Here is a 25,383-nt window from a genome sequence, read left to right as displayed (position 1 = left end):
TGTGGTCCTACGAAAAGAGAGGACACTACCTGTCACCTTCCTTCATGGCTCACACTTTGCTGTTCTCGTGTCCTGTCGTCCCCCACCATATGCATGCATGCATGCATACATACATACATACATACATACGTACATTTTCCTGGGCCTCTGTTTTTTTACTGGAACTCTTACATTTTATTCATAGAAGGCTGTGCGTGGTTCTGGTAGCTGTTTTCTTGCCAATCATCACAAAAAAACAGAATGTGTTGAATATTGACATGAACTCTATTGGGGAAAAGCTTAGAAAACAGTGAAGAAAGCAGCACTGGCTGTGGCTGGGGGCAGAATGCCCTCCAGGAAGGCGTGTCCCCAGCCAGCTGTCTGATTGGCAGTTTATTTTCTAAGATGGTGATGGGTTCAGTCAATACTGTTCTTTGTCTCCTTAGGTATTTCAGATATCGCATAATTACATATGTAAAGGCAGAGGGGAAAAATACTGTTAAGTCACAGTTAATATTTTCTCCAAATTAAACGTGTATTACAAAGGGAGAGAGTGTAGAGCAGGAAGCGATCCAGTCGTCCCACCACCAAACAAGTCTTCGGAGGGGTGGCTCGTTGGGTGATGCGCTGGAGGAGCCCCTGGCGCCTTCCACAGGACGGTGTATTTTGGTTTCAGGCTCTCCTGAAGAAGCACGAAGCTTTGATGTCGGATCTCAGCGCCTACGGCAGCAGCATTCAGGCTCTGCGGGAGCAAGCGCAGTCATGCCGGGTGAGTATGGCTTTCCCTTCAGCAGGGCCTCGTTGCTGGGGGAGGCCGGGGGCAGGCGGGCCCAGCGCCTGCCAGCAGGTGTTACGGTCCTGGGCAACATTCTTGTGCCCTTATTCTTAAGGCTTATGAGACAAAGGTTTGTACATGGTTAAAATGAGATTTTTAAAGACACCAGAGAGCTAAAGTTCCTGAATCAGATTTTATTGGTAGCATCCTAGAATGCTCATAAGTATGTATTTGGTGAATGTGGTACAGCTGCTAGTTGAACTGTCATGTGCTTCCATAACATGTCATAAACGCCCTTGATTAAACTGTGTTTGCTTTTTAGCAACAAGTGGCCCCCATGGACGATGAGACTGGGAAGGAGCTGGTGTTGGCTCTCTATGACTACCAGGAAAAGAGTCCTCGCGAGGTCACCATGAAGAAAGGAGACATCCTGACCCTGCTCAACAGCACCAACAAGGCAAGCAGACGGGCTGCGTGTTGGTTTCCACCAGCAGCACCGGTTTGGCTCAGGTTGGGTGTCTGTGGGTCGTTGTGTCTTTGTAAAATGAAGCTGATTTAGAATTTGGCGTTTCCTAGTCAGTCTTCTGCTTAATATAGGTTTCTTTTACCTATGTTGTGCATCATCAAGAAGGTAATCAGTCTGTCATCTTGAAGACCCACAGCTAGTACAGGCACTCACATGCTCGGTGATAGCTGATCTCACAGCTGCACACTCCAGCCTCTGGAGCCATAGTCTGCTGTCTACAACTGCAAGTCTATACCTTGTACCTGTTGGTTCTTATTCTCAGCTGTGTGGCCATAGTGGATAGTTGCAGACAGCCGTGAGGTCATCTCTTAGGCTCTGTCTTCTCAACGCTTCATACTGCCTGGCTCTGTAGCCTTTCTTCCTGGACATTGTACTTGACAGTGGCTTGAAGGGAGGTGCATGATCGTCCACATGTTATCTGATGCTCCCAAAGGCTGTCACCTCTCATTTTGGCCAAGCTGGACAAACATGCCCAGCTGATGCTAAGAATCTCCTTATTCCCACACCCCCGGTCTGCCCAGTCATGAATTTGAGAAAACCCAGGATTCTTACCTTTCTGTTGACGCTAACTTATTTATTTATTTATTTGTTTGTTTTAAATATTTTTTATTGATTTTTTACAGAGAGGAAGGGAGAGAGATAGAGAGCCAGAAACGTCGATAAGAGAGAAACATTGACCAGCCGTCTCTTGCACACCCCCTATCGGGGATGCACAACCAATGTACATGCCCCTGACCGGAATCGAACCTGGGATCTTTCAGTCCGCAGGCCGACGCTCTACTACTGAGCCAAACCAGTTTCGGCTGTTGACGCTAATTTAAACCTAACACCTTGGTCCTACCCTGGTTTCCTCAAGAGAAGCATTATCCAGTAGGACTTTCTATGGTAGCCGAAGTTTTCTAAGCGCTGGCTCTTCAGTAGTTATAGCCACATGTGACTATTGAGCATTTCAAGTGTGGCCAGTGCGGCTGAAGTTTTTTATTTCATTCTAATTTATTGAAATTCACACAGCCACAGGTGGCTTCCGGTTGTGGTGCAGGACAGCACAGTTCTGGGCTCTAAGTAGAGGGAAGGATGGCCTTCATGTTGAGTGTCATTGCTACTTCACTCGTGACCTTCTCCATGCTCGGCAGGTCACGAGGGGACCGAAATTTCAGTCTTTGTGCTAAGTGACTGACACTATCACGGGGTCCTCTTAATGTGATTAGAGTTCTCACACACACACACACACACACACACACACACACACGCGCACAGGCCTCCTTGGTTTCTCCCTTCCTCAGGGAAGGAATTGCTGTCACTGACTGCTCTCCCTCTCTCCCCTTAGGACTGGTGGAAAGTGGAAGTGAATGACCGCCAGGGCTTTGTGCCCGCCGCGTACGTGAAGAAACTGGACCCCGCCCAGTCGGCCTCCCGGGAGAACCTGCTGGAGGAGCAAGGCAGCATCGCGCTGCGGCAGGAGCAGATTGACAACCAGTAAGGACGACACAGTCGGTCGCAGAGGTCCTGGTGTCACTGCCCAATCGTAGCTCCCACAGGCCGAGGGCGAGGCAGCACTGCGGCTTCCGGGGCCAGCGTTCTGGTGCCACCAAACTCAGGGACACGCTCTTCCCGCTTACCCCCGAGCCGCAGATCCCCGCCTGACACCTTTATGTTCCGTTGTTTGTTCCTTCCCTGCATCGTGAGCTTCTTTTACTAAACAGCATTTTTCTGAGCTTTATGAGCTGAACCTTTGTCCTCCAGTTCAGGAGCTCCTTTCCCAAATGGCACAGTCAGTGTTCTCAGCGCGGCCCCTTGGACAGGCTGGGCAAGAGCTGCTCTCTGCCGCGGCGAATGTTCTGAGAGGGGAGTTCGCTTAGTGTTGGCTCTGCCATTTTCCCAGAGCTGAGCCGCAGGTGACCTGTGTCCCCCCTTTGGGACACACCTAGCTCCGCTAATGATGTCAACAGCTCTGGACATTTGGGAGAATGAAAGTACGTTTGCACTAGAGTGTAGAATCATAGAGCTTTTCTGACCCTGAAAAGATGAGTTTTTTGTACGCTTCCAGACACTGTTACTGTTAAGACAGAAGTGGGCCTACATCAAATAAGAGAGCAGAAAAATGGACCAGCTAGATGACTAAAGTTGCATTTTTAGCGCTCAGTGAAATCTGATCCCTGGCCTTGCTCGGAAGTCGCTGGTGGTTCAGCAGAGGAAAACTGGCCCCCGTAGCACGGCCGACTTTCCAGGAAAGTGTGGTGAACTAACCCTCTGACTGAATTTCCCCGCTATTTCTAATTGACGTGATTTTGCTCATGACCTGGCCTGTTTCCAAGGGCTTTTCAATGACTCCCTGATTTTCCCCACTTGGTGCATCCACCATCCAGGCACCATTCGGAGCTGCCGCTTCTCACCCCTCGGGGGAGCCCCACTAATCTGTGCATGCTTTTGCTGTGCCCCTCTGTGCAGGACACGCATAACTAAGGAGGCCGGCAGTGTATCCCTGCGTATGAAACAGGTGGAAGAACTGTGAGTAGGCGGAGCCTTGCTGAGCGCCTGTGTCCATGGCTATGCCTGCCCATCCCTGCCGCTTCTTGTGAGGGCATTGTTCATACACAAAGACCAGGTGGAGGGCGGGACTGTGTCCGTGCCTCCGCTTCCGCTTGCACAGGTAGAGGTGTCGGTGAAGCTGTCAGTTGACGGCCGCTTAGCTCCGTGGTGGCTTCCTTGTGCAGGTGTACGTTGAAAGTGTTGTTGGGTTCCCTCCTGTTGGCTTCTGTGGTGGGCCAGCAGCAGCCTGACAGCGGTCCTGTAGTGATCCTTGGTAGCAAGAAGGAAATGTAGTGCCTCTTGTTAGTGTTCTGGTTCTTGGTAACTCGTTGCTTTTTTATTTCATTTGGGGAAGCTTAAATTTGAGAGTGAGCCTAAGTTTTGTCATCAAAGATGATAGGAATTTAGCCTTTTGTATATTAGTTTCCAAGAGCTAGAATATTCTTGGGTTCATCTTTCAATTAATTGAAAGATTAATTGAAGTCTTTCAATTAATCAGATGGTACCAGATACTCTGTACTCTTACCTGATTTTCCTTCTGAAGTTGCCAAAACTCTCTGAGAAGTAAATAGATCATCTTAGAAATGTCCTATTGCGGAGGTGCTAACATGCTGTATGAGGCTGTTTGAAGCCCATCTCCTTGGGGGCTGCTCAGAGAGTTGATTCTAAGAGAGAACAACTCTGTACATTCTACCCAGCAAACTCATCTCATCTCTTAGCTGTAGTTGCATGAACCCTGTGTCACTGTGCTGAACGCTGGGTCTCCGTCATTTGTGGTTACGATGTAAGTGCCAAGTTGGCCCGGGGATGAGTGTGCCTGGCTGTTCTGGCCACCAGGGGTCAACAGAACATGGATGCTTATCCCGGAGGCTGTCAGTGGGTCTTGGGCTCTTCATCTGCCTTTTGACACTTCATCATCAGGGCACCTCATTCCGAACGCATAGCCTCGGACCCGCATCTTGGAGACGCCTGGTGGTTTCCTTGATGTTAGGAACGTAGCCTCTGAGAGACACTAACTGCCTTCCCTGCCCCTCTTGTCACCCTCTTGAATGACACCAGATACCGCTCTCTGCTGGAGCTGGGTGAGAAGCGCAAAGGCATGTTGGAGAAGAGTTGCAAGAAGTTCATGCTGTTTCGGGAAGCAAACGAGCTGCAGCAGTGGATCAATGAGAAGGAAGCGGCCCTGACCAGCGAGGAGGTGGCTGCAGACTTGGAGCAGGTTGAGGTGCTGCAGAAGAAGTTTGACGACTTCCAGAAGGTACGGGAGTCTTGTCAATGGGCCAAACATTGATTAAAAGCTTGGTGCTCTTGATTTTTTTACTGCAGATTATTAGAATGAAAGTGACATGAATTATGTCTTACCATCTGTGTAGCTATTTTTAAATGCCTTTAACCCAAACTTTTCTTGGATCTGTTTAATTCCAAGGAAATACAATGCAGTTTTTTCTGCATGTCAGTTTAGGGCTTTTCTAACCCTAAAATATAAAATTTGTAGAAGTGGGTTTGTTTGTTTTGTTTTTATTGATTTCAGAGAAGAATGGAGAGGGGAGAGAGAGAGAAACGTCAATGATGAGAGAGAATCATTGATTGGCTGCCTCCTGCACACCGTCTACTGAGGATCGAGCCCACAGCCCAGTATATGCCCTTGATTGGAATTGAACCCGGGACTCTTCAGTCCGCAGGCCGACACTCTGTCCACTGAGCCAAACCAGTTAGGGCTGTTTTTTAACTGGGGTAAAATTCACATAAGTAAACTGTTTTACTTAATTTGTATTTATTTTTTTCAATCTTTATCATTGAAAGTGTTACAAATGTCTCCCTTTCCCCCCTCAATGACCTCTTCTAGCCCCCTCAAGCCATAAACCATTTTAAAGGGTACAATTTAGAAGCAGTTGGTACATTCACGGTGTTGTACCACCATCACCTCTAGCTCCAGAACATTTGTGTCTCTTCAAAAGGAAACCATGTACCCATTACGTAGTTACTGCCCATCACTTCCCTGTCCGTGGCGTCCCACAGATCTGCTTTTTGTCTTTGGATTTACATATTCTGGACATCTTATATAAATGGCTCTCATGGGTCTGATCGTTATGGCCTTTGCTTTACAGGATCTGAAGGCCAACGAGTCACGACTGAAGGACATCAACAAGGTGGCTGAAGACCTGGAGTCTGAAGGTCTGATGGCCGAGGAGGTGCAGGCCGTGCAGCAGCAGGTGGGTGTGTGGATCTGCCCCGAGGGAGGCTCTTGCCCCAAGGGAGGCTCCATGGACATAAGGAAGCAACTCAGTTTTTCCCTGTTTCCATAGCCCAACAAGCAGTGCTTTATACAGAGTTGTGGCCAGGGTACAGGTCAGGACCCTGTGTGACCCGAACCTTTTTGTTTCACTTCGTGGCCAGTGTCTGTACCCTCCCCTCCATGGGGAAAACACACCATCCTCTCCTTATGCTCAGTAAATGTCATGAAACTTATTCAAGGTTTTCTGACCCTTTAACAATACGCTCCTGTACTCCTTAACTAAAGGGCTTGACGTATAAACACTTGACCTCTAGTAAATGTTAAGAAGTTCTGACCAGTTTCACTGGTTTTGTAGGTTTTCAGTTCTCTCCTGTGTGTCCAGCTCTGACAGAGGGAGAGTTGCTGAGAGCTGTGTGCTTCCTCTGATAACACTGGTTTCCCTTTTCCTTGCAGGAGATGTATGGCATGATGCCCAGGGTAAGTCCCGGAGCTCCGTCGGGAAGTTGGGCAGGAGAAGGAATAGAGCGGGGGAAGAATATAAAGTCGAAAGCCTCTTAAACATTTCCGCTTTTAATCCTCCAAGATGCCTTTTGGGGTGAAAACCTGGAAAAGAAATTGCGGGAATTGGTTTCCCCTTGCCGTTCTCCAAAAGACCAAAAAAGTTTCCATCTCTTTAGCTTTCCAAAAACGGTTTTTAAGTAATTTTACACTTATTACTCCCTTTTTGTAAAGAAAAAAGTATGTTTTTATTTATATTTTTAGAGGGAGGAGGGGGAAGAGAGAAACATCAATCTGAGGCCTTTGGTACATGCCCCAATTGGAGATCAAACACAAAGCATGGTGTGTGCCCTGACCAGGAATTGAATCGGCAGCGTTCGGTACAAAGACAGCATTCCAACCACTGAGCCACACTGTCCAGGGATTACTGTCCCTTTAAAAAATCATATGAAAGAAAAGTTTCCAGATTAGATTTCCCCATTTCTTCTGCTGCATTAAAAAACTAGAAGTTTTCTTTTCCATTTGTTTGCTTCCTTTTCCTCAAGTAGCTTTGTGGTTTGCTACCCGCTGGTGATAAGCTCTAAGTCACAGAGGAAATGCTGTTTTGGTTCATTTTTCTGTGGCCTCCCCACCATGAGAAAGCAGGTTGGGTGGTTTTGTGTCACTTACGTGGCTGCTTAAACTCTTCCTTCTTCCAACAGGATGATGCTGATTCCAAGACGGCCTCCCCCTGGAAGGTAAGAACTCCTTGGCAAACACTCGTTCCAAAGGTTTGCGGGAACAGAAGCATTGATGTGCTTTCCGGCTGCCTGTCTCTGAGTGTTCAGGCTGTCTGAGCTTTTCATCATTTCTGGACTCTTTGGGCTGGTTTCCTTCCGATTCCGGCATTGCTTTCTTTGAATATGTTTTCCCTTGCACTGTGATACCGAATAGACCTTTGTAATGTCCCCGTGCGAGTGCTCGCGATGAGTTCAGTAGATTGTATTGATTACCCGTGGCGCTGCCAGAACATACTTTGCAGAGGTGTACCCCGTGCTTAGGCATGCTCCCACGGGTAGGACTGCAGTCCAAGAGGGCATGACAGGAACCAGAAAGACCAAGGATGAAGAGAAAGGAAGCGCATTCATCCTCTGCCTGCCCGCCATCTCCTCCCGCATCCTGAGGGGAGATGGAAAGGGACCTGATTCCCGACAGACAGGCCCGGTGGCGCTTGCCCGGAGTGCAGGGCGGAGCTGGGTTATGTGAGTGTTTGCAGCTGTGATTGTGGAACCAGTGGCCTGGGTCCTAGACCGGGGCGTCTTTCGTCCTGCCCAGCTCGGCAGCGATTCAGCACGTGCCTCAGAGGTAGCGCGGGTCCCACGGGAGGAAAGTGTGCCTGTCAGTGACGGGGGTGTGGAAGCTCAGAATGAACGGCTCCCGCCACCAGCCTCCCGGTCGGCCTCTCCCCGTCGCCTTGCCGGAGGGCTCGGTGAAGGGTGTGTTTCTGGCCTTCCACCCTCTGGGCTCTGACTATCCCACTCACTAAGGTTCCAAACTGGGTGGGAGGCATTTTTCCTTTAATTCCACTTTCTCCCCCTTTTTAAACTTAATATAATTTTTTATTATTGGAGAGAGAGGAAGGGAGTTTTTATTTTGGAGAGAGAGGAAGAGAGAGAGAGAAATGTGGATGAGAGAGAAACATGGATTGGCTGCCTCCTACAGGACCCCTACTGGGCATCCAGCTCGAAACCCTGGCATTTGCCCTGACCAGAAATCAAACCTGCGGCCTCTTTGAGCATGGGTCGATGCTCAACCACTGATCACACTGGCCGGACCAGTCTTAATTCTTACAGGGCAAAGTTTGATCAATGATGACATTGATCATTGTCTGATGACATTCATCAGTCTGACCTCCTGGCAGAGTTTTTCTGCTGACAGGTATTCTTTCACAAATGTATCTCAGATGGCTTCATAAATAGCAAAGCTCTTATTGCTGAAAGGGCTGGAGACAGTGGTGTCTGCCTTCTGAATCCTGTGCACTCCCACACTGGTTGAAAATGTCACTGGGCTATCAGAGGGGCATTTGAGATCCTGAGTCCCTGCATCCAAGCTTGTCCTTACCCCACCGGCCCTCCCCCACCGTACCTCCTGTACGATTATGGCATCACAGTGCATGCCAAGCAGTTTCTTTCAGATAAAACCAGGGATCTCAGAACTAGGGATCTCTTTCTGAGGTCCCCAGAGAAATGGCGTTTTTAAGAAGTAGTTACGTTGATGGAAGGAAAGCTAATTCATTGGTTTGCTTTTCCATCTGGTGAGGGCTGTTGCCTTAAGTCAAAGGGACACTTAAAAAAAACTGCAACCAAGTAACCATAATTAGAAATTATTGGGTCGGCAACTAAGTAATTGCGGATTTTTAAAAAATCAGACAATTTTTTCATGGAACTAAATAACTTTATTCTGTAATGTATTGCCCATTTTGATCAATGACCTTTTGCCATCTTTCAGGCAGCATCATAATCCCACGTTCAAAAAACTTCTGGTTTTTATTAGCAAAAAACTGAATCAGGTACGATTTGACATCATCATCATTATTGAAATTTTTACCATTCAAGGAGTTTTGTAAAGATCGAAACAAAAAGTAATCAGATGGTGCAAGGTCAGGACTATATGGTGGATGTGGCAAAACATCCCAACCAAGCTCCATTAATTTTTGCCGAGTGACCAAAGATGTGTGTGGCCTTGCATTGTCATGATGGAATACAACACCTTTTCGATTTGTCAATTCGGGCCACTTTTCTTCAACTGCATTGTTTAATTTCGTTAGTTGTTCAATGTAGACATCAGAATTGATCGTTCGGTTGGGTGGTAAGAGTTCAAAGTAGACAATTCCTTTGTAATCCCACCAAACTGATAACAAAACCTTCTTTTGATGAATATCAGCTTTTGATGTTGTTTGAGTTGGTTCACCTGGCCTGCTCCACGATCTTTTCCGCTTGATATTGTTGTAAACAACCCATTTTTCATAGCCAGTTATCAGTCGTTTTAAAAATGGATCATTTTCATTACGTTTCTTTAGCAAATCGCAGCTGCTAATGCTTTGCATTAACTGTGATTCTTTCAGTTCGTGAGGAACCCATGTATCGAGTTTTTTAACATAGCCAAGTTGTTTTAAGTGATTTTCAATGCATGTATGTGATACATGAAGCTTCTCTGCAATCTCACGTGTTGTACTGTGACAGTCCGAATTGATTATTGATTTGATTAGGGCGTCATCAACTTCAACTGGACGACCAGAGCGTTTTTCATCTTTGAGTGAAAAATCACCAGAACGAAATTTGGCAAACCAATTTTGACACTGCCGTTCTTTTAAGGCTTCGTCACCATAAACAGCACATAACTTTTTATGAGCTTGCGATGCGTTTTTCCCTTTGCAGAAATAAAAAAGCAAAATATGACGAAAATGTTCCTTTTGATTTTCCATTTTTCAACGAACGCCAAACGAAAACTACAAAACAGATCAAAAAACTTTTTTTACTGATTAACAGCTGAATAGCCAACTATCAAATAACAAAATGTGTTTTACATTTGTACTACGTCTGCAAACCTAAAAATTCAACTGAAGCCATATATGTGTGAAACCCGCAATTACTTAGCTGCCGACCCAATAAGTTATTCCTCTACTTGAATGTAAAATCCGCCTCAGCTGCCAGCATTTGTTAAGTTGGATATGCTTTCTGGTCTGTTCTCCTTTAGTGTGGGCAAGAAGACACTCACTGGCCTATAAATGGTTTTTCTCTCCAAACACTGGTTTTAATTATAGTTTTCACCATTTTCTTTTCACTTTTCATCAAGGAAAATCGTTGAGTTGGTTTAATTGTGCTCTTGGGTCTTTAATGGCTTTCTTGTGGTTGATGCCTTTATTAATGTCTCTGCTCATAATTTTGACAGATTCCTTTAAGCTGAATTTTGGTTGACAATTGGGAACTAATGAATGGTACTTGAATCTCAGATTTCTGTCCCTTAATTGACAGACACTTGATTACTTTTGCTCTTCTGCTTTCCTCCTCTACATAGTCTGCTCGCCTGATGGTTCACACCGTGGCCACGTTTAATTCCATCAAGGTAAGGACGCACGCCAGCTCCTGCCTCCCGCCTCCTCTCCGCCTCCTTCTCCTCTGTCACGCAGCTCCTGTCCTGATTAGCATGGGAGCTGTGGCTCCCGTCCCTCTCCTTGCTCCGAGAGTGTCCTGGGCAAATATTAACTGTGCACTAAGATTCACTTTTCCACCCCAAACTCACAAGGTCTAACCAGAGCTAGCCTTCCCGCAGGTTCCCGTGGGGCCTGCAGCTGCAAGGACGGTGTGGCTGCCCTCCGGCCTCCTCCCAGGGGAGGTTGAGCCTCCTTTCTGGGCTGGGGGTGGCTTGTCTTCGGCACACAAAGCCCGCAGGCTGCCGCGCTGCGCGGGCCTGGTGGTGGGGCAGCGGCTCATGTTCAGGGGCCGTGGACTCCGAGGTTTGTCCACTGGGCAGTCACGTATGAAGCACCTGCTATGTGGTGGGTACTGGGCTAGGAGCTGACAGGGAGGATGAGTCAGCAGCATCTCCTGCTGTTTCCAAGGTGATTCCACATCAGGGATGGAGCGTTCAGCCATCGGACACGGCTAGCTTCGGCAGGTGCTGGCCGCCTGGAATTTACTGTAGTTCCTTACAAATGTTTTCAGCGAGGAAGGTTGGAGAGAGAACATTCTCTGTGCCCCAGCCTTTCCTTTCACGTGAAACCACCAGCTTTTTGGCCCTTTCCCCAGAGCCTGGGGAGGCCTGACGGGGTGCCAACGAGCTGACACTTCCCTGTCCTGCAGGAGCTGAACGAGCGGTGGCGGTCCCTGCAGCACCTGGCCGAGGAGCGCAGCCAGCTCCTGGGCAGCGCCCACGAGGTGCAGAGGTTCCACAGGTGAGCAGCGCGGGGCTGGGCGGGACACTGCGACCCCCACACCTGCTGGTGTGTCAGTCACAGTGCGAGCTGGTTGGCACTTGTGCTCTGGCCCCGGGGCCTGAGTCTGGCGGGGCGGGTGCTTGGTAAATGCTTCTGGTGGGGAGGGGGAGTGTGGCCCCTGACAGATGTGCCCGTGCCGGCTCAGAATAGGCTCCTGCTCGGCCTGCAGCCAGGGCAGCTGTCTCAGCACTGACTAACGTGAACTGTGTCTCGTCTGCAGAGATGCTGATGAAACTAAAGAATGGATTGAGGAGAAGAACCAGGCTCTAAACACAGACAATTATGGCCACGATCTGGCCAGCGTCCAAGCCCTGCAGCGCAAGCACGAGGGCTTTGAGAGGGACCTCGCAGCTCTCGGCGACAAGGTGGGAGGACAGAGTCCTCGTCTCCATTTTGTCCGAGGCAGAGCCAGCTCTTAGGTTCCGTGGAGCAGAGCCTGAGTTTCTGCTCTCTCACTCTGCCCCCCTAGGTAAATTCCCTGGGGGACACAGCCCAGCGCCTGATCCAGTCCCACCCTGAGTCGGCAGAGGACCTGAAGGAAAAATGCACAGAGTTGAACCAGGCGTGGAGCAGCCTGGGGAAGCGTGCGGACCAGCGCAAGGCCAAGCTGGGCGACTCCCACGACCTGCAGCGCTTCCTGAGTGACTTCCGGTAACTCCAGCATTCACTCCGCTCCGGGCGGGACCTTCCGGTGGCCATTTCATTCAAATCACTGACTGCCAAAAGGCACACACACGTCTCCCTGCGCACACATGCTCACACAGCTCCCCTCCCTGCCAAGCGCTATTTCTTCCTTAGACAGTTTTCACTTAACATGGGTATGGCTTAGTGTCTCCTATTTTCCTTATTTAGAAACATTTCAAATCTGCTGAGAAATGGGAAGAATAAAACTGCACACCCATGATGCCCTTCACCTGTCCCTAACTTTTTGTGATATTTGCTTTCTCTCCAAACCCGTGCTTTGGTTTCTCTGAGCCCCATGCAGCAGGGTGCAGGTACCTGGTATTTCCCTCCAGGCCTCAGCAGGCAGCCTCTGGAACACGGTCCTTCTCCCCACGCCTGCGTTTTGAAACCCAGCACCAAGACCACAGGGGGGGTTAGGCCGTGCTCAGTTTCTTCCCGTCTCAGATGTCTGCTCACAGCAGGGCTGGTTTTTATCTAGGATTCCGTTGAGAATTTCTGTTTGGTAGTCTGGTCTCGGTCATCTAGAGCAGTACCCCTCTGCCCTCGGTCACTGGCCTTTCTGAAAGCCCAGGGCAGTGGTCTTGTGGAATGTCGCATGATCTGGGACCACTGTCTTCGTAAGGCTGCATAGTTTCCACTTGTTTAATGGTGCCGTCTGGGACAAGCAGTTCTTCGCTGTCTGTGCTAACGGTGCTCACACGCTCCTGTCCGGTGTGTGTGTGTGTGTGCGGGGCATGTCCTCTGCTGGGATGGAGCAGGCCCGTGTGCTCTTCGCCTTCAGGCCTCTGGTGGGGGTCCCAGCTGTGTTCTGTTTTCTTTGTTTGAAGTAAAAGTCGTGGAACAGTCACAAAAGTATTCACAGTGTCATGCGACCACCCACTGTCCAGTTTTGAAACTTTTCATCACCCTAGAACAGGGGTGGGGACATCCGAGGGCTATTTAAGGCCTGAGAAATCTGGTCTGGCCCTGCCAAGACATTAGGGCCATGGTCGGCAAACTGAGGCTTGCAAGCCACATGCGGCTCTTTGGCCCCTTGAGTGTGGCTCTTCCACAAAGTACCACGGCCTGGGCGAGTCTATTTTGAAGAAGTGGCATTAGAACAAGTTTAAGTTTTAAAAATTTGGCTCTCAAAAGCAATTTCAAACATTGCACTGTTGATATTTGACTCTGTTGACTAATGAGTTTGCCAACCACTGTATTAGGGGGTGAGTTAATTAAATGTTTGGCCAAATATAGCAGGCTAGTTTTTTTTAGAGAGAGCGTTTTTATTGTTTTAAATGTATTTACTGACTTCAGAGAGGGAGAAACAAACATCAATGATGAGACAAAATCATTGATTAGCTGCCTCCTGCACTCTCCACACTGGGGATCAAGCCCACAACCCAAGCATGTGCCCTTGACTGGAATCGAACCCAGGACCCTTCAGTGTGCAGGTCAATGCTCTATCCGCTGAACCAAACCAGCCAGGGCTGGCAGGCTGACCTTTAGCTGGTAACTTTGTGTGGTTCTAGACTGATGTTGTAAACACCCAGTTGGCCCTGGGCAGGGAAAAGCTTCCCGCCGCTGGCCTAGAACACCCAGACCCCATACGTAATCACTCCCCATTGGATCTGCTTTATGTTCTGGTTGTATGATGCGACGTGTGGCCTCACGAGGATTTTTGTGCCCATGTATGTGGACATCTGTGAGAGGCTGAATTAAATGCATGCATAGACCTAGGACTTTCAGGCTCAATCCTAAAGAAAGGCGTTGGCATTTGAAGCTGTGACCAGAGCTATTGTCTCTGTTATTCCATAGAATGGAAAGGTTCTTATAATAAAGCTCTTCATTTTTCCTTGGAGGAACTTTTTACTTTTTTAAATATGTCAATAAGATGAATAAGAGGCTTTGCTCAGAGATTAGCCCCATTTGGTGGATTGACTGGATTCACCCCAAATAGCCTTCTGAGATAAGAGTTGCCGGTTCTCTTTTCCTGGGCAGCAGGCCTGCCTGCCCAATAACGTAATGACTGTTCTCTGTGGCTCTGGTTCCAGGGACCTCATGTCTTGGATCAATGGAATCCGCGGGTTGGTGTCCTCAGACGAGCTAGCCAAGGATGTCACCGGAGCTGAAGCTTTGCTGGAGCGACACCAGGTGGGTGGACCTGCCTGCTGAGTCGCAGGAACTTGGTTGCTCCGCTGGGTCGGGAAGACCTCATCGTCCCCCCGCCCCGGCCCCTTTGTTGTGAGCGGGTGGTTGACATTAGAGTGAGCATCTTCTGCCGGTTACCTAATCCCTTCCCTCCTCTTGGCAGGAACACCGGACAGAAATCGATGCCAGGGTTGGCACTTTCCAGGCATTTGAGCAGTTTGGGCAGCAGCTGCTGGCCCATGGGCACTATGCCAGCCCAGAGATCAAGGAGAAACTAGATATTCTAGATCAGGAGCGTGCGGATCTGGAGAAGGCCTGGGCGCAGCGCAGGATGATGCTGGACCAGTGCCTGGAGCTGCAGGTGAGCGCTGGACAGGAGCTTCCTGTGTGCGCGGTTTCAGACCCGGCGTTTCCTTGCCAAAGGCTCTGTCTTCTCACCCTTTAGCTGTTTCATCGGGACTGTGAGCAAGCAGAGAACTGGATGGCCGCCCGGGAGGCCTTTTTGAATACAGAAGACAAAGGGGACTCGCTGGACAGCGTGGAGGCCCTGATCAAAAAGCACGAGGACTTCGACAAAGCCATCAACGTCCAGGTGAGGCCTTCGCGCCTGGGCCTGCGCTGGATGTTTCCCGATTGACATCTTGTTTGTTTGGCTGGTTTTTATTTTTTATTTTTTTATCATTATTGACTTTAGAGAGGAAGGGGAGGGGGAGAGAAACATCCATGTGAGAAAGCTACCGTGATCGGTGGTTTTCTGTACATGCTCCAAGCAAGTATCAAACCCGAAACCTGGGTATTGTGCCCTGATTGGGAATCGAACCGTTGACCTGGGATGACACTTCAGCCAACTGAGCCACTCCAAACAGGGCCCAATTGACATTTTTATTTTTTTATTTTTAGAGGGAAAGAGAGAGATATCGATGGGAGAGACATCCATCAGCTACCTCCTGTGCGCCTAGTACTGTGCCCTGACCAGGAATCGAACTAGCAACTTCTTGGTGCATGGGATGCTCAACCAACTGAGCCACACCGGCCTGGCCTGATGGACATTTTTTATGGCTTTTTCTCCTTTACTGTTAACAACTAGAATAAAAAGTAGTTACTGATTACTAGAGAGCTTGGCAGCTTCCTCAATGACAGTGCTCAACGCTGGCTGCACAAAGGAAGCAGCGTAGCCACCGTGCATCCCCCAGGATCGCCGGGGGTCCAGAATGAGTTCCACCAGCGGTTTTCTTAACTGCACCCCTGCTGCTGTGGTGATCGTGGGGAGCCACGGAAAGGGTCACTGAGAGGGAAGGAAACTAAAGCTGTGGGCCCTGGCCATTGGTCTCGGTTGGTTGGAGCATCAGCCACACACCAAAGGGTCCTGGGTTTGGTTCCCGATCTGGGCACATGCCCAGGTTCAGGTTCACTCCCCGGTAGGGGCCCGTGTGGGGGCATCTAGCTGGTGTTTCTCACATCGGTGTGTCACACACACACACACACACACACACACGTCAGTAAACATATCCTCAGGTGAGGATTCGGGGGCTGGGGGGTTATGAATAGGTTAGGGAACACATTAACAGAAATCAGAGATAAAACGCTTTGATTTATAAATCACTTTGTTGAAAATCTAACCACCTTTTCTAGTTAACCCTCGTTTTGTATGTGACATTTACTGGTGTCCTCGCCTCTGCCCCACCCCAGTGTGACCTGGAATCTTGAGTTAAACTCTAGTAATGATTGAAATCAAGCTTTCGTCTGGCTTTTTACACTCCTGCTTCTAAAGTGTCAGTGTATTCTGATCCCGCACCAGTTAGTTCTGGTCACCCAAAATAACCGCTCTGTGTGCGAGACCTGCAGTCTGGGGCAGGCGGAGCCGCCTGGCCCGCCGACCTCACGCCTCAGCTTGCCCGCAGGAGGAGAAGATCGCCGCTCTGCAGTCCTTTGCCGACCAGCTCATCGCCGCCGGCCACTATGCCAAAGGCGACATTTCCAGCCGGCGCAATGAGGTTCTGGACAGGTGGGTGCTCCGCGGGGCTGGCGGGCCCCACAGCTGTGGGAGAGCCCTGGCCAGTGCTGTTTGAGGGGTGCTCACACTGGGTCTCCGTTTCTCTTGCTCAGGTGGCGACGTCTCAAAGCGCAGATGATTGAAAAAAGGTCAAAGCTGGGAGAATCACAAACCCTCCAGCAGTTCAGCCGGGACGTGGATGAGATCGAGGCTTGGATCAGTGAGAAGTTACAGACCGCAAGCGATGAGTCCTACAAGGACCCCACGAACATCCAGGTGAGCGGGACGGGCTGGCTGGCTGTTGTCTCCAAAGTAGCGGGTGTGTGAGGAGGCTGTGTTAGATGTGGCACCTGTGAAAGGGGGGCTCCTGTAAAACCGCTCCTGGTGCCCGTGGGGAGGCCATTGACAATGGTCCTGCTAAGCTGAGCTGTGTGAAGTTTCCACTCAGTTGTCAGCTGCTCCGTCTCTGTTGAAATGGCCCGGATCTCCTAAAAAGTCCCTCTGGGTGCTGTCCCACGGGCTCAGCTTCCCAGGGGAAGTGTGACGGCAGAATGAGTTTGTTTAAGAGCTGATTGTGCGTGCATATCAGTGTACTGAACTCCTGTTATTTCCATCTGTTTTTGTAGCTTTCCAAGCTGCTGGTAAGTCTTTTTGTCTCTCAAAGCTTTAGTTAAATGAGCTCCAGTATTTGTGTTCTGTGTAGATTCTTGTTATCATGGTCACAAGCAGTCTGCTGGTGTCCCTTCACCCGTCTTTCCATTTCTCATCATCCATCACACTCCATTCAAGTGTCCCTGTGGGATGTGGCTTTCTCTGTTGTTGTTAGCCTGCAGCCCTCCATTCCCGCCCCCTCTCCAGTTCCTCAGGTCGGCAGGTTCTGTGCAGTGTTTGATTTGGGGGCAGTAGTTGACTGCTTTCTTTCCAGGGGGGCTTTTTTTAAAAAATGGAACCATCGGCTTTTCTGTGTGTACATGGGCTCGTGGCCCTTAGTAGCCTAGGGCAGTGGGACCAGGAGGGTGAGAGTTTCGTGCTGGTCACTGGAGAGGGACAGGGAGGGACCCTCAGAGAGGCAGATGATCTCCCAAACCTAGGAGGAGCCGGCGGGAGGGGCTGAGACAAAAGTGGGCATTACCCAAGGAGTGGTGAAAGGGACGTCTCCATCCGCTGCAGCTCAGAAGCTGCTTATGTGGATGGAAGAAAGGAAGAAACAGAATAGATGGGATTTAAAACCAAAGGGTGATCAGAACAAGAAGAGGGAATTGGACTTGGTCGGGATTTGGGGCACTTGAGTCCTTTTTGCTCTTGTTCTGAGCCACAGGCCCCTGGGTACACGGGGCCCACGTGGTGTCAGTGCTGCGCCCCGTCAGCCAGGTGGCCCGTCCTCTGGCAGCTGCTGCCCCTGAAATGAAACGTGATGCAGAATTCTCCCCACCTGTACTGCTTTTCTCTCTCAGTTCTTTCCCCCCCAAATAACATTCTCCATGAGACGCTGCATTTCTCACCCAGAATTGTGCCACAGCTACGTCCTCGCACTGTCTCTTGTGTTCCCGTGCCTCCTGGTCCTTCGTGGTTTAAAATAAAACCATCGTGAGGTCCAGGATCAGGACCCCATCCAGCATCAGGAGCCACCTCTCCCAGCCCCCACTTTTCTTACAAAGAGAAGTTCCTACCTGGACTTTTACAATAGGCAGAGTTTTGATAATGACAGCTACCAAATGAGAAGCCAGCAAAGCCACGGTCTGCAGCAGCTGTAGACTTCTCCTCTGCCACAGAGGGCCGGCTGGCCCTCCATATGCATTGCTTCGTAGTGACCGCTGCCGTAGATGATAGAGAGCTGTATGTGTGTCATTGTCAGAGTTCTGTCCACTCAGGAGAACGTCGTGGATGGAAAATGATGTTCAAGTAGAGTCAGTACTTCAGTTGCCTATTGACGTCCTCAGCAAACTGCTAGAAAGTATGTTATCCAGGACTTCACTCCCCAATAGCCAGTCCTGCTGATTTCAGATCCACGCAGCTCACTGCTCCTGAGCTGGTGCCCTTCCTGAGCTGCTCCAGCCTTGTGCTGAGCTCCACAGACAGCCCCTACAGCAGCCAGCTGCCTCGGTCGCCTTCTCTAAACATGTTGGCACTTGCCCCAGATGTTTAAGTTTACTGCCCCTCCCTTCCTTCTGAGAACCCTCCCCCTGGGAAGATGTAAGTGCAGGACCAGGTTTTGAAAGGTGGTTTTGGTGTTTTCAGAGCAAGCACCAGAAGCACCAGGCCTTCGAGGCAGAGCTGCACGCCAATGCTGACCGGATCCGTGGCGTCATCGACACCGGCAACTCCCTGATTGAGCGCGGGGCCTGTGCCGGCAGCGAGGATGCTGTGAAGGTAGGGCCAGCTCCACGCAGGCTCGGGGACAAGGGGGGCTGGTTTCAACCGATCAGAAGGCTTCGGGCTGCGTGCACATGGGGACCGAGTGGGACTGGCTGCTCTGAGTGTCTCCCATTCTCCTCTCGAGTGTGTCAGATCGGCTTTCGCAGAGCAGGTTCCCCATGGACTTTACCATCTCTGAGGGCTCCTTCTCTTCCCCAGGCCCGGCTGGCCGCCTTAGCTGACCAGTGGCAGTTCCTGGTGCAGAAGTCTGCTGAAAAGAGCCAGAAACTGAAAGAAGCCAACAAGCAGCAGAACTTTAACACCGGAATCAAGGACTTTGACTTCTGGCTCTCCGAGGTAATGCCGAGTTTTCCCTTCCCATCAACGGAGATGACTGGTCATTTGGGATAACAGTTCAGTCAGCAAAAACAAAGCATGGACAGTCAGGGCTCTCCCCTCCCCTCTAGCAGAAACCTTCGCTAACGGATGTGAGCTGTGCAGGACTTAGAAGTAGTGAGAAGAGATGCTTAGAGAAGAGGAAGCTTAGTTTTGATGGGCCTTGGACTAGAGACCACTCCTCCATGGGGAGTGCAGAGAGAAACCAAGATAGCAGTGAGCAGAAAGCCGGAGTCAGCAGTGTGCTCTGTGGGAGAGTTGGAGAACACAGGAAGTGTAACAGTAGAAGTGTTTAGAACCCACCACTCTATCCATGTCTAGTCTGTACATATTTACTTGAATATTTGCATGGCTGTACTTTTATATATAGTTGGGCTATATATAATCTTTATTAATATGTATTGGGAGTGTTATCCCTTAGTCTCTAGTAATTCCTCCTAAACATTTGAATAGCCACCCAAGTTGGAGTTGTGCCATCATGTAATCATTCCCATGTGTTTGGACTCAGGTCTTCCAGGTTTTGGGCACTATGTGTTGTGCTGCAGTGAGCATCCCAGTAATCTTTGCCCATGCTGCTAAGCCTTTCCCTTGCAGCGGAGTTTCCTTGAAATGGGATTGCTCTGCATTTTGCCATCAAACCACTTTAAGGCTCAGTGACCCTGCCTTAAGCTGTAGCATTTAAATTCACAGGTGCTTGAGATTTTGATTGACAGAAAGGGAGAGCATCTTAGGCGTGTGGGCTGAGACAGGCTGAGCATAACAGTAGCTTATGGTTGAGAGGTGAGCTGCCCTCCAGTCTAAGACCCGAAGAACAGCTGGGCCGCCGGGTTTTCCAGAACTAAGTGTGCACCATACCGTAGCCTTTCCTTTTGTGTCTCACCGCCAGGTGGAGGCCCTTCTGGCGTCTGAAGATTACGGCAAAGATCTGGCTTCTGTAAACAACTTGCTAAAAAAACATCAGCTGCTGGAGGCGGATATATCTGCCCATGAGGTGAGCAGAGGGGCGCCAGGCCAGTGTTTGGACACAGTTGTGCCTTTGGGACAGGGGAGGGGTGTCTGTCACTCCAAGTCAAGGGTCTCAAACATTGTAGCCTTGGGACCACTTTATACTCTGAACCTTATTGAGGGGCCCCGAAGAGTGTGTAGGCTTTATTTATCAATATTCACCATCATTAAAAGTGGATTAATTTTAAAGGTAAATTTTACTAATGCATATCAATACCATATGACTTCATTTATATAACATTCTCAAAAGGACAAGTTGGAGGCGGAGAACAAATTAGTGGTTGCCAGGGGTTAGGAGTGGGGAGGTGTGCAGCTGTAAAGGTACAAGGAAGTTCATGTGTGCTCACAGAACAATGCCTGTGCCTTCATTTGGTGGTGATTACACACATCTACACATAAAATTGCATGGAACAACATGCACAAACGAATGCATGTCAGAAAGGGTAGAATCTGAGTAAGTCACCCGTGGTGGAAAACTGTGGCTCACAAGCCACATGTGGCTCTTTGGCCCGGTGAGTGTGGCTCTTCCACAAAATACCATGGCCTGGGCATTAGAAGAAGTTTAAGTTTAAAAAATTTGACTCTCAAAAGAAATTTCAATCGTTATACTGTTGATATTTGTCTCTGTTGACTAATGAGTTTGCCAACCACTAGGTTAGGGCCTTGAATGGATCTTTCACCCGTGCATGAGTTACAGGCATTTGGAAAATACTGGTTCGCTGAGTTATGTAAATATGCTAAATGTGCACACATTTCATTATATTATCACATTAGCTAACATCACATCCAGTCAACATGAAAGCCATTATCTGCTGGAAAGCTGACAAGCTCATAGAAGTAGACAAAAATTTTCCAAAATTCTGATTTTTCTCATGAAAACTTTAATTTTGCCATTAGTAACAACCTCAGTTGTCCTTTAAGTGACAGGTTTGCTTTTTTTATTCTCAACACAGTATTTGTGAGATCACGCAGTCTGAGTGGCCATCGCTTGCTGGTTACCCTTCCAAGTAAGACGGTGGTCTGTGGAAACGCGGCTTTCCCGCAGGACAGTCTGACCTTGAGTCTGCAGCAGGAGTGCCTGTGTGCTCTTCCCTTCACTCAGGCTTTTAAGTGACCTGACTCCAAGATAGATACTTAGTACAGTTGATGGCTTTTGCTGCTTTTTACAATTTTTTTTATTAAACATTTGTTTTAAAGTGGCATCTTATGATACATACAAAACATTTTCTAATGATAAAAATTTGACTTATATAAAGATATATATAAGTCAGCTAGAAATCCCAAAACATTACTCCATAGTATCATATCCAAGTGTGCAAAAATGGGTAATATTATTTTGATGAATTTTGAATTCAGTTAGCTGCTAAGACACAGGATACAAGACTTGGGTTGGACTTTTTCTTAGTTTGCATGGGCAGGCGCTGGTGTGCTGGGTAGTTTCCTGTCTTGTCATGTCCCTGGCAAGCAGGAAGCAGAGGGGCGCTAAGCAGTGCCATGTCCTCCTCGAACTGCGCTGCGCCTGCTGCCTGTGACAAGGGCTCAGAAGTAGTGGGCGGTCCTCACCAGAGGGGAGGACATCCCCACCGCGGTGGCTGGCAGCCAGCAGCCAGTGTGCTGTCCGCAGGGAGAGGAAAGGAAAGGCAGAGATGCCTCAGATTCCTGAACCAACAAGAAACAGCCCCCAACTCTAAGCAATGACACGCTCCTCTGAGAGGAGAAAACCAAATTCTCCGTGGAAACAGCAGAACCACAAGTTGGAGCCATGGAGGTAAACTTTTGCTGCTTTTTAGAGGGTGTCTGCGAGGCAGCCCTGTTTCCCGGTTGTGCAGGGCAGTTAAGAGGCGGTTTCTGTGCCGTTTGCCAGGCCTGAGCTAAGGCATGAGCACCCCCTGCCATTGCTACTGCACCATCAGTGCAGACGAGCACAGTAACACCAGACATGGTTTTGACCTTGTAGAACCCCAGGGGACCGCATACCACACTCGGAGAATATCCATCCTCCACACCAAATGTATCTCAAACCAGCCTTCGTCAGTGAGCACGTCCTGGGCTGTTCTTTTAAACTGGCATTCCTGGGGACCCGGATTTCTGACCCTTCATGCCCCCTCCCCCAGGATCGCCTGAAGGACCTGAACAGCCAGGCCGACAGCCTGATGACCAGCAGTGCCTTCGACACCTCCCAAGTGAAGGACAAGCGCGACACCATCAACGGTCGTTTCCAGAAGATCAAGAGCATGGCGGCCTCGCGACGAGCCAAGCTGAACGAGTCCCACCGCCTGCACCAGTTCTTCCGGGACATGGATGACGAGGAGTCCTGGATCAAGTAGGTGCTCTGGGCGCGAGGCCACCCCTGGGGCCTCAATGGCAGAGGAGCCGCGGGGCTGAGTGAGTCGGGGTCCAGGCCATCTGGCCGTGAGATTCGGTCTCTCCTGGACTGTGTGTGAGACAGGGAAGTGCTGGGTCTCAGCTCCACCGCTCACTGGGGAACGGTTTCTCCCCATGTCCAGGCCAACAGGGAGAGTGGTCAGCGTGGCCTCCAAATGGCAGTGACACATGGTGGTTACACTAGACCTTGGTTAGACCCTGCCCTGAGATCGCTGGGGTACAACAGTTCTTGAAGGAAGGAGATTGTTTTTAATCCTCTCCCCCAACCCCCAAAATTTTAGTCTGCATTTTCTAGTTGGAGCTTATAAACAGACCAATTTTAAGGAGGGGAGAATATCTCAGTTTCTCACTTTAAAAAATTATACCCATGTCTTTTAACCCCATGGGTGGTCTGTGTATGTTTGGTAAAGTAGGGCTGAAGGGCAATGCACAGGCACCTCCTTGTTCTCAGTGCCCCCAGGCCTCGGCGGAGTCGGGCACAACACATGCTCCCGCATGCGTACATGGACATGCGTTTGGGAGATAGGCTTTTGTTTTCCTGGAGGAGCTGGCAGGTGTAGGTGAGGGACAGCATGAGGGCTGTCGGTTCCACAGCAGTTTTGCCCAGACATCTCCAGTGGAAAGCGTGGGGTGCGGAGACTGACCACCTGTGTGTTGTCCAGGGAGAAGAAGCTACTGGTGAGCTCCGAGGACTACGGCCGGGACTTAACCGGCGTCCAGAACCTGAGGAAGAAGCACAAGCGGCTGGAGGCCGAGCTGGCTGCTCACGAGCCTGCGATCCAGGTGAGGGCCTCTCCTGGCCGAGGGCAGCGATCGCATGGGCCCAGGTGACCTACAGAGAAACCTCTGTTCCCACTCCCTCCCGGAGGCCCCTCCTCCCGAACCGGACCGGGGAGTTCGGGGTTAGGCTGAGGCTGCGCCCGGGCTCAGCAGGAGGTGGCTGTCACTGCTCTCTGGCCGCAGGGTGTCCTGGACACCGGGAGGAAGCTGTCGGATGACAACACCATCGGGAAGGAGGAGATTCAGCAGCGCCTGGCGCAGTTCGTGGAGCACTGGAAGGAGCTGAAGAAGCTGGCCACAGCGCGGTGAGTGGCAGAGGCAGGCACGGGACCCGCTGGACTCGGAGGCCTGCACGGAGCTTCCGACCCTCCCCCGCCTCCTGGACCCTTTCCTTGGTGTGCGAGGCCACAGATGGTGGGCTCCAGAGCCACCTCTGGCAGGCCCCTGCGGAGCCGGTTCCATATGAGAATCAGAACCCAGCATGTGTCCGGAATTTCCCGTTTGCCCAGCACTGTCTCTGCTTGGTGGTTGCAGAGCTTGACTGACCCGCTCACGTCCCCCACTTGTCAGTCTCTGTAAGCACGTCAGCCATTGGGGTCGGAGTCGGAAGAACTCCTGCTGACTTCTCTCTGCTGCGCGCAGGGGCCAGCGGCTAGAGGAGTCCTTGGAGTACCAGCAGTTTGTGGCCAACGTGGAAGAGGAGGAAGCCTGGATCAATGAGAAGATGACCCTGGTGGCCAGTGAGGACTACGGAGACACACTGGCTGCTATCCAGGTCAGCGGAGCCGGCGGCGCCGCCTCTGGTCACCCTCTTCCTGCGCGTTTGCTCAGGGCTGTGCTCTAACCCTGGTTTTACTGCTTTCATAACGACCCATTTACATCTGTACCTGTCGGCCCTCTAAGGCAGTTACCCTCTGTCCCGCAGCTGGCACATGGCACATGCCAGGCACTCACAGCCACCTTGCTGCCTCCCCGCAGGGCTTACTGAAGAAGCACGAGGCTTTCGAGACAGACTTCACTGTGCACAAGGACCGTGTGAATGACGTGTGCACTAACGGACAAGACCTCGTCAAGAAGGTGAGTCTGCCTGCCCGGAGGACCCCGGGGTCTGACACCGGGACTCCCCATGCGGACACCCCAGTTGTCCCACAGCACTCACCCCTGGGAGTCACCAGAGGTTTGCACAGGCCAATAGCAAGCCCACCCCCGTTTCACAAAGAAGAGGCAAGTGACGTGGCTATTGGCCGTTCTCCCTAGTGTGCAGCCAGGGAGCAGTCACCCCACAGCACTGCCTGCCTGACAAGCAGAGGAGCGCCCGCTGGTCCTTCTGTGGCGCTGGCACCTCTCCCGTGCGGCTCTTATTGTTTGTTTCTCAAGTAATAAAGCCCGTGATAGAGATGGTAGGCATGCACGTGAGCCACCACCAGAGACCACTGGCCAGGCCTTTGCCCAGCCTTCTAGACTTTTCTGCACACAGACAGCTCCCGGGATGGAGTAGATGCTTCACTGGCCTACACCCTCTGTAAGTGACCTGCCACCTGGCTGTGACACAGGACGTGTTAGACAGGAATCTGTCGGATCGCAGGTTTGTTTTGCTCAGAGAGCCTCTGACAGGAGGAGGGGTTGGTGCGCCCTCTGTAGTGCCAGATGCAGCGTGTCCCCGCCGCCGGGAGTGAGTCTCCACCGGTCGCTTAAGTACAAGGACAAACAGCACCACAAGACAAGCAACTTTTCACAAGTTACTCCTGCCTCAGACCATCAGTCAGTAAGCTGCCTTACACAGGACTTGGCCGGGAATCCGGCCTTTGAGACGAGAACTAGAGGTTGGTCCATAGGAGGTAACAACGTAGCACAAATCAGTTTCCCTGAAGAGTTTTCTCCTGTCCTGGGGGTGAGGTAACTTAGCAAACGAACTATAGACAGAGGATGCAGAGACGTAGCTGAGACCTCTGCGCAGCTCCCCACGGCTCGCCCCCTGTGCTCTGCTCCTCGCCCATCCGGGCCTGCTTGGTGGATCTCCTTCAGCCTCTGGCCGGAGCCAGGGCCTCACCCTCAGCGGCAGCCTTTGCTTCCTCCCTGCCTTTCTCTCCAAACTTCATGCTGACGGGGGAGATGTTTTCAAGTACGATCTTAACCA

General features: G+C 50.4%; 1 protein-coding gene across 6 annotated transcripts in view; it reads left to right on the top strand.

Moving 5' to 3' along the window:
• Positions 1-25,383, top strand: part of SPTAN1 (spectrin alpha, non-erythrocytic 1) — a 57,913-nt gene that overhangs the window by 25,132 nt on the left and 7,398 nt on the right. For 2 of the 6 annotated variants that reach the window (XM_084899877.1, XM_084899881.1), the window contains 26 exons: positions 656-748; positions 1,077-1,211; positions 2,608-2,756; positions 3,729-3,788; positions 4,869-5,067; positions 5,918-6,022; positions 6,499-6,522; positions 7,245-7,280; positions 10,600-10,647; positions 11,385-11,476; positions 11,739-11,883; positions 11,988-12,169; positions 14,236-14,335; positions 14,496-14,693; positions 14,778-14,924; positions 16,234-16,337; positions 16,439-16,601; positions 16,952-16,966; positions 18,564-18,695; positions 18,900-19,037; positions 19,963-20,067; positions 22,196-22,404; positions 23,129-23,249; positions 23,430-23,551; positions 23,889-24,021; positions 24,225-24,323. In XM_084899877.1, the coding sequence (XP_084756003.1) occupies positions 656-748; positions 1,077-1,211; positions 2,608-2,756; positions 3,729-3,788; positions 4,869-5,067; positions 5,918-6,022; positions 6,499-6,522; positions 7,245-7,280; positions 10,600-10,647; positions 11,385-11,476; positions 11,739-11,883; positions 11,988-12,169; positions 14,236-14,335; positions 14,496-14,693; positions 14,778-14,924; positions 16,234-16,337; positions 16,439-16,601; positions 16,952-16,966; positions 18,564-18,695; positions 18,900-19,037; positions 19,963-20,067; positions 22,196-22,404; positions 23,129-23,249; positions 23,430-23,551; positions 23,889-24,021; positions 24,225-24,323 (3,054 nt within the window). The remainder of the gene's footprint in view (positions 1-655; positions 749-1,076; positions 1,212-2,607; positions 2,757-3,728; positions 3,789-4,868; positions 5,068-5,917; positions 6,023-6,498; positions 6,523-7,244; positions 7,281-10,599; positions 10,648-11,384; positions 11,477-11,738; positions 11,884-11,987; positions 12,170-14,235; positions 14,336-14,495; positions 14,694-14,777; positions 14,925-16,233; positions 16,338-16,438; positions 16,602-16,951; positions 16,967-18,563; positions 18,696-18,899; positions 19,038-19,962; positions 20,068-22,195; positions 22,405-23,128; positions 23,250-23,429; positions 23,552-23,888; positions 24,022-24,224; positions 24,324-25,383) is intronic. The other 4 variants (XM_084899880.1, XM_084899878.1, XM_084899876.1 and 1 more) reach the window with 3 other exon arrangements.

Source organism: Pipistrellus hanaki, assembly GCF_964339955.1.
Source record: "Pipistrellus hanaki genome assembly, chromosome: 11".
Lineage (NCBI taxonomy): Eukaryota > Metazoa > Chordata > Mammalia > Chiroptera > Vespertilionidae > Pipistrellus > Pipistrellus hanaki.
The sequence above is the reverse complement of the archived record's forward strand: the minus strand, read 5'-3'. Positions and strand labels throughout refer to the sequence as shown.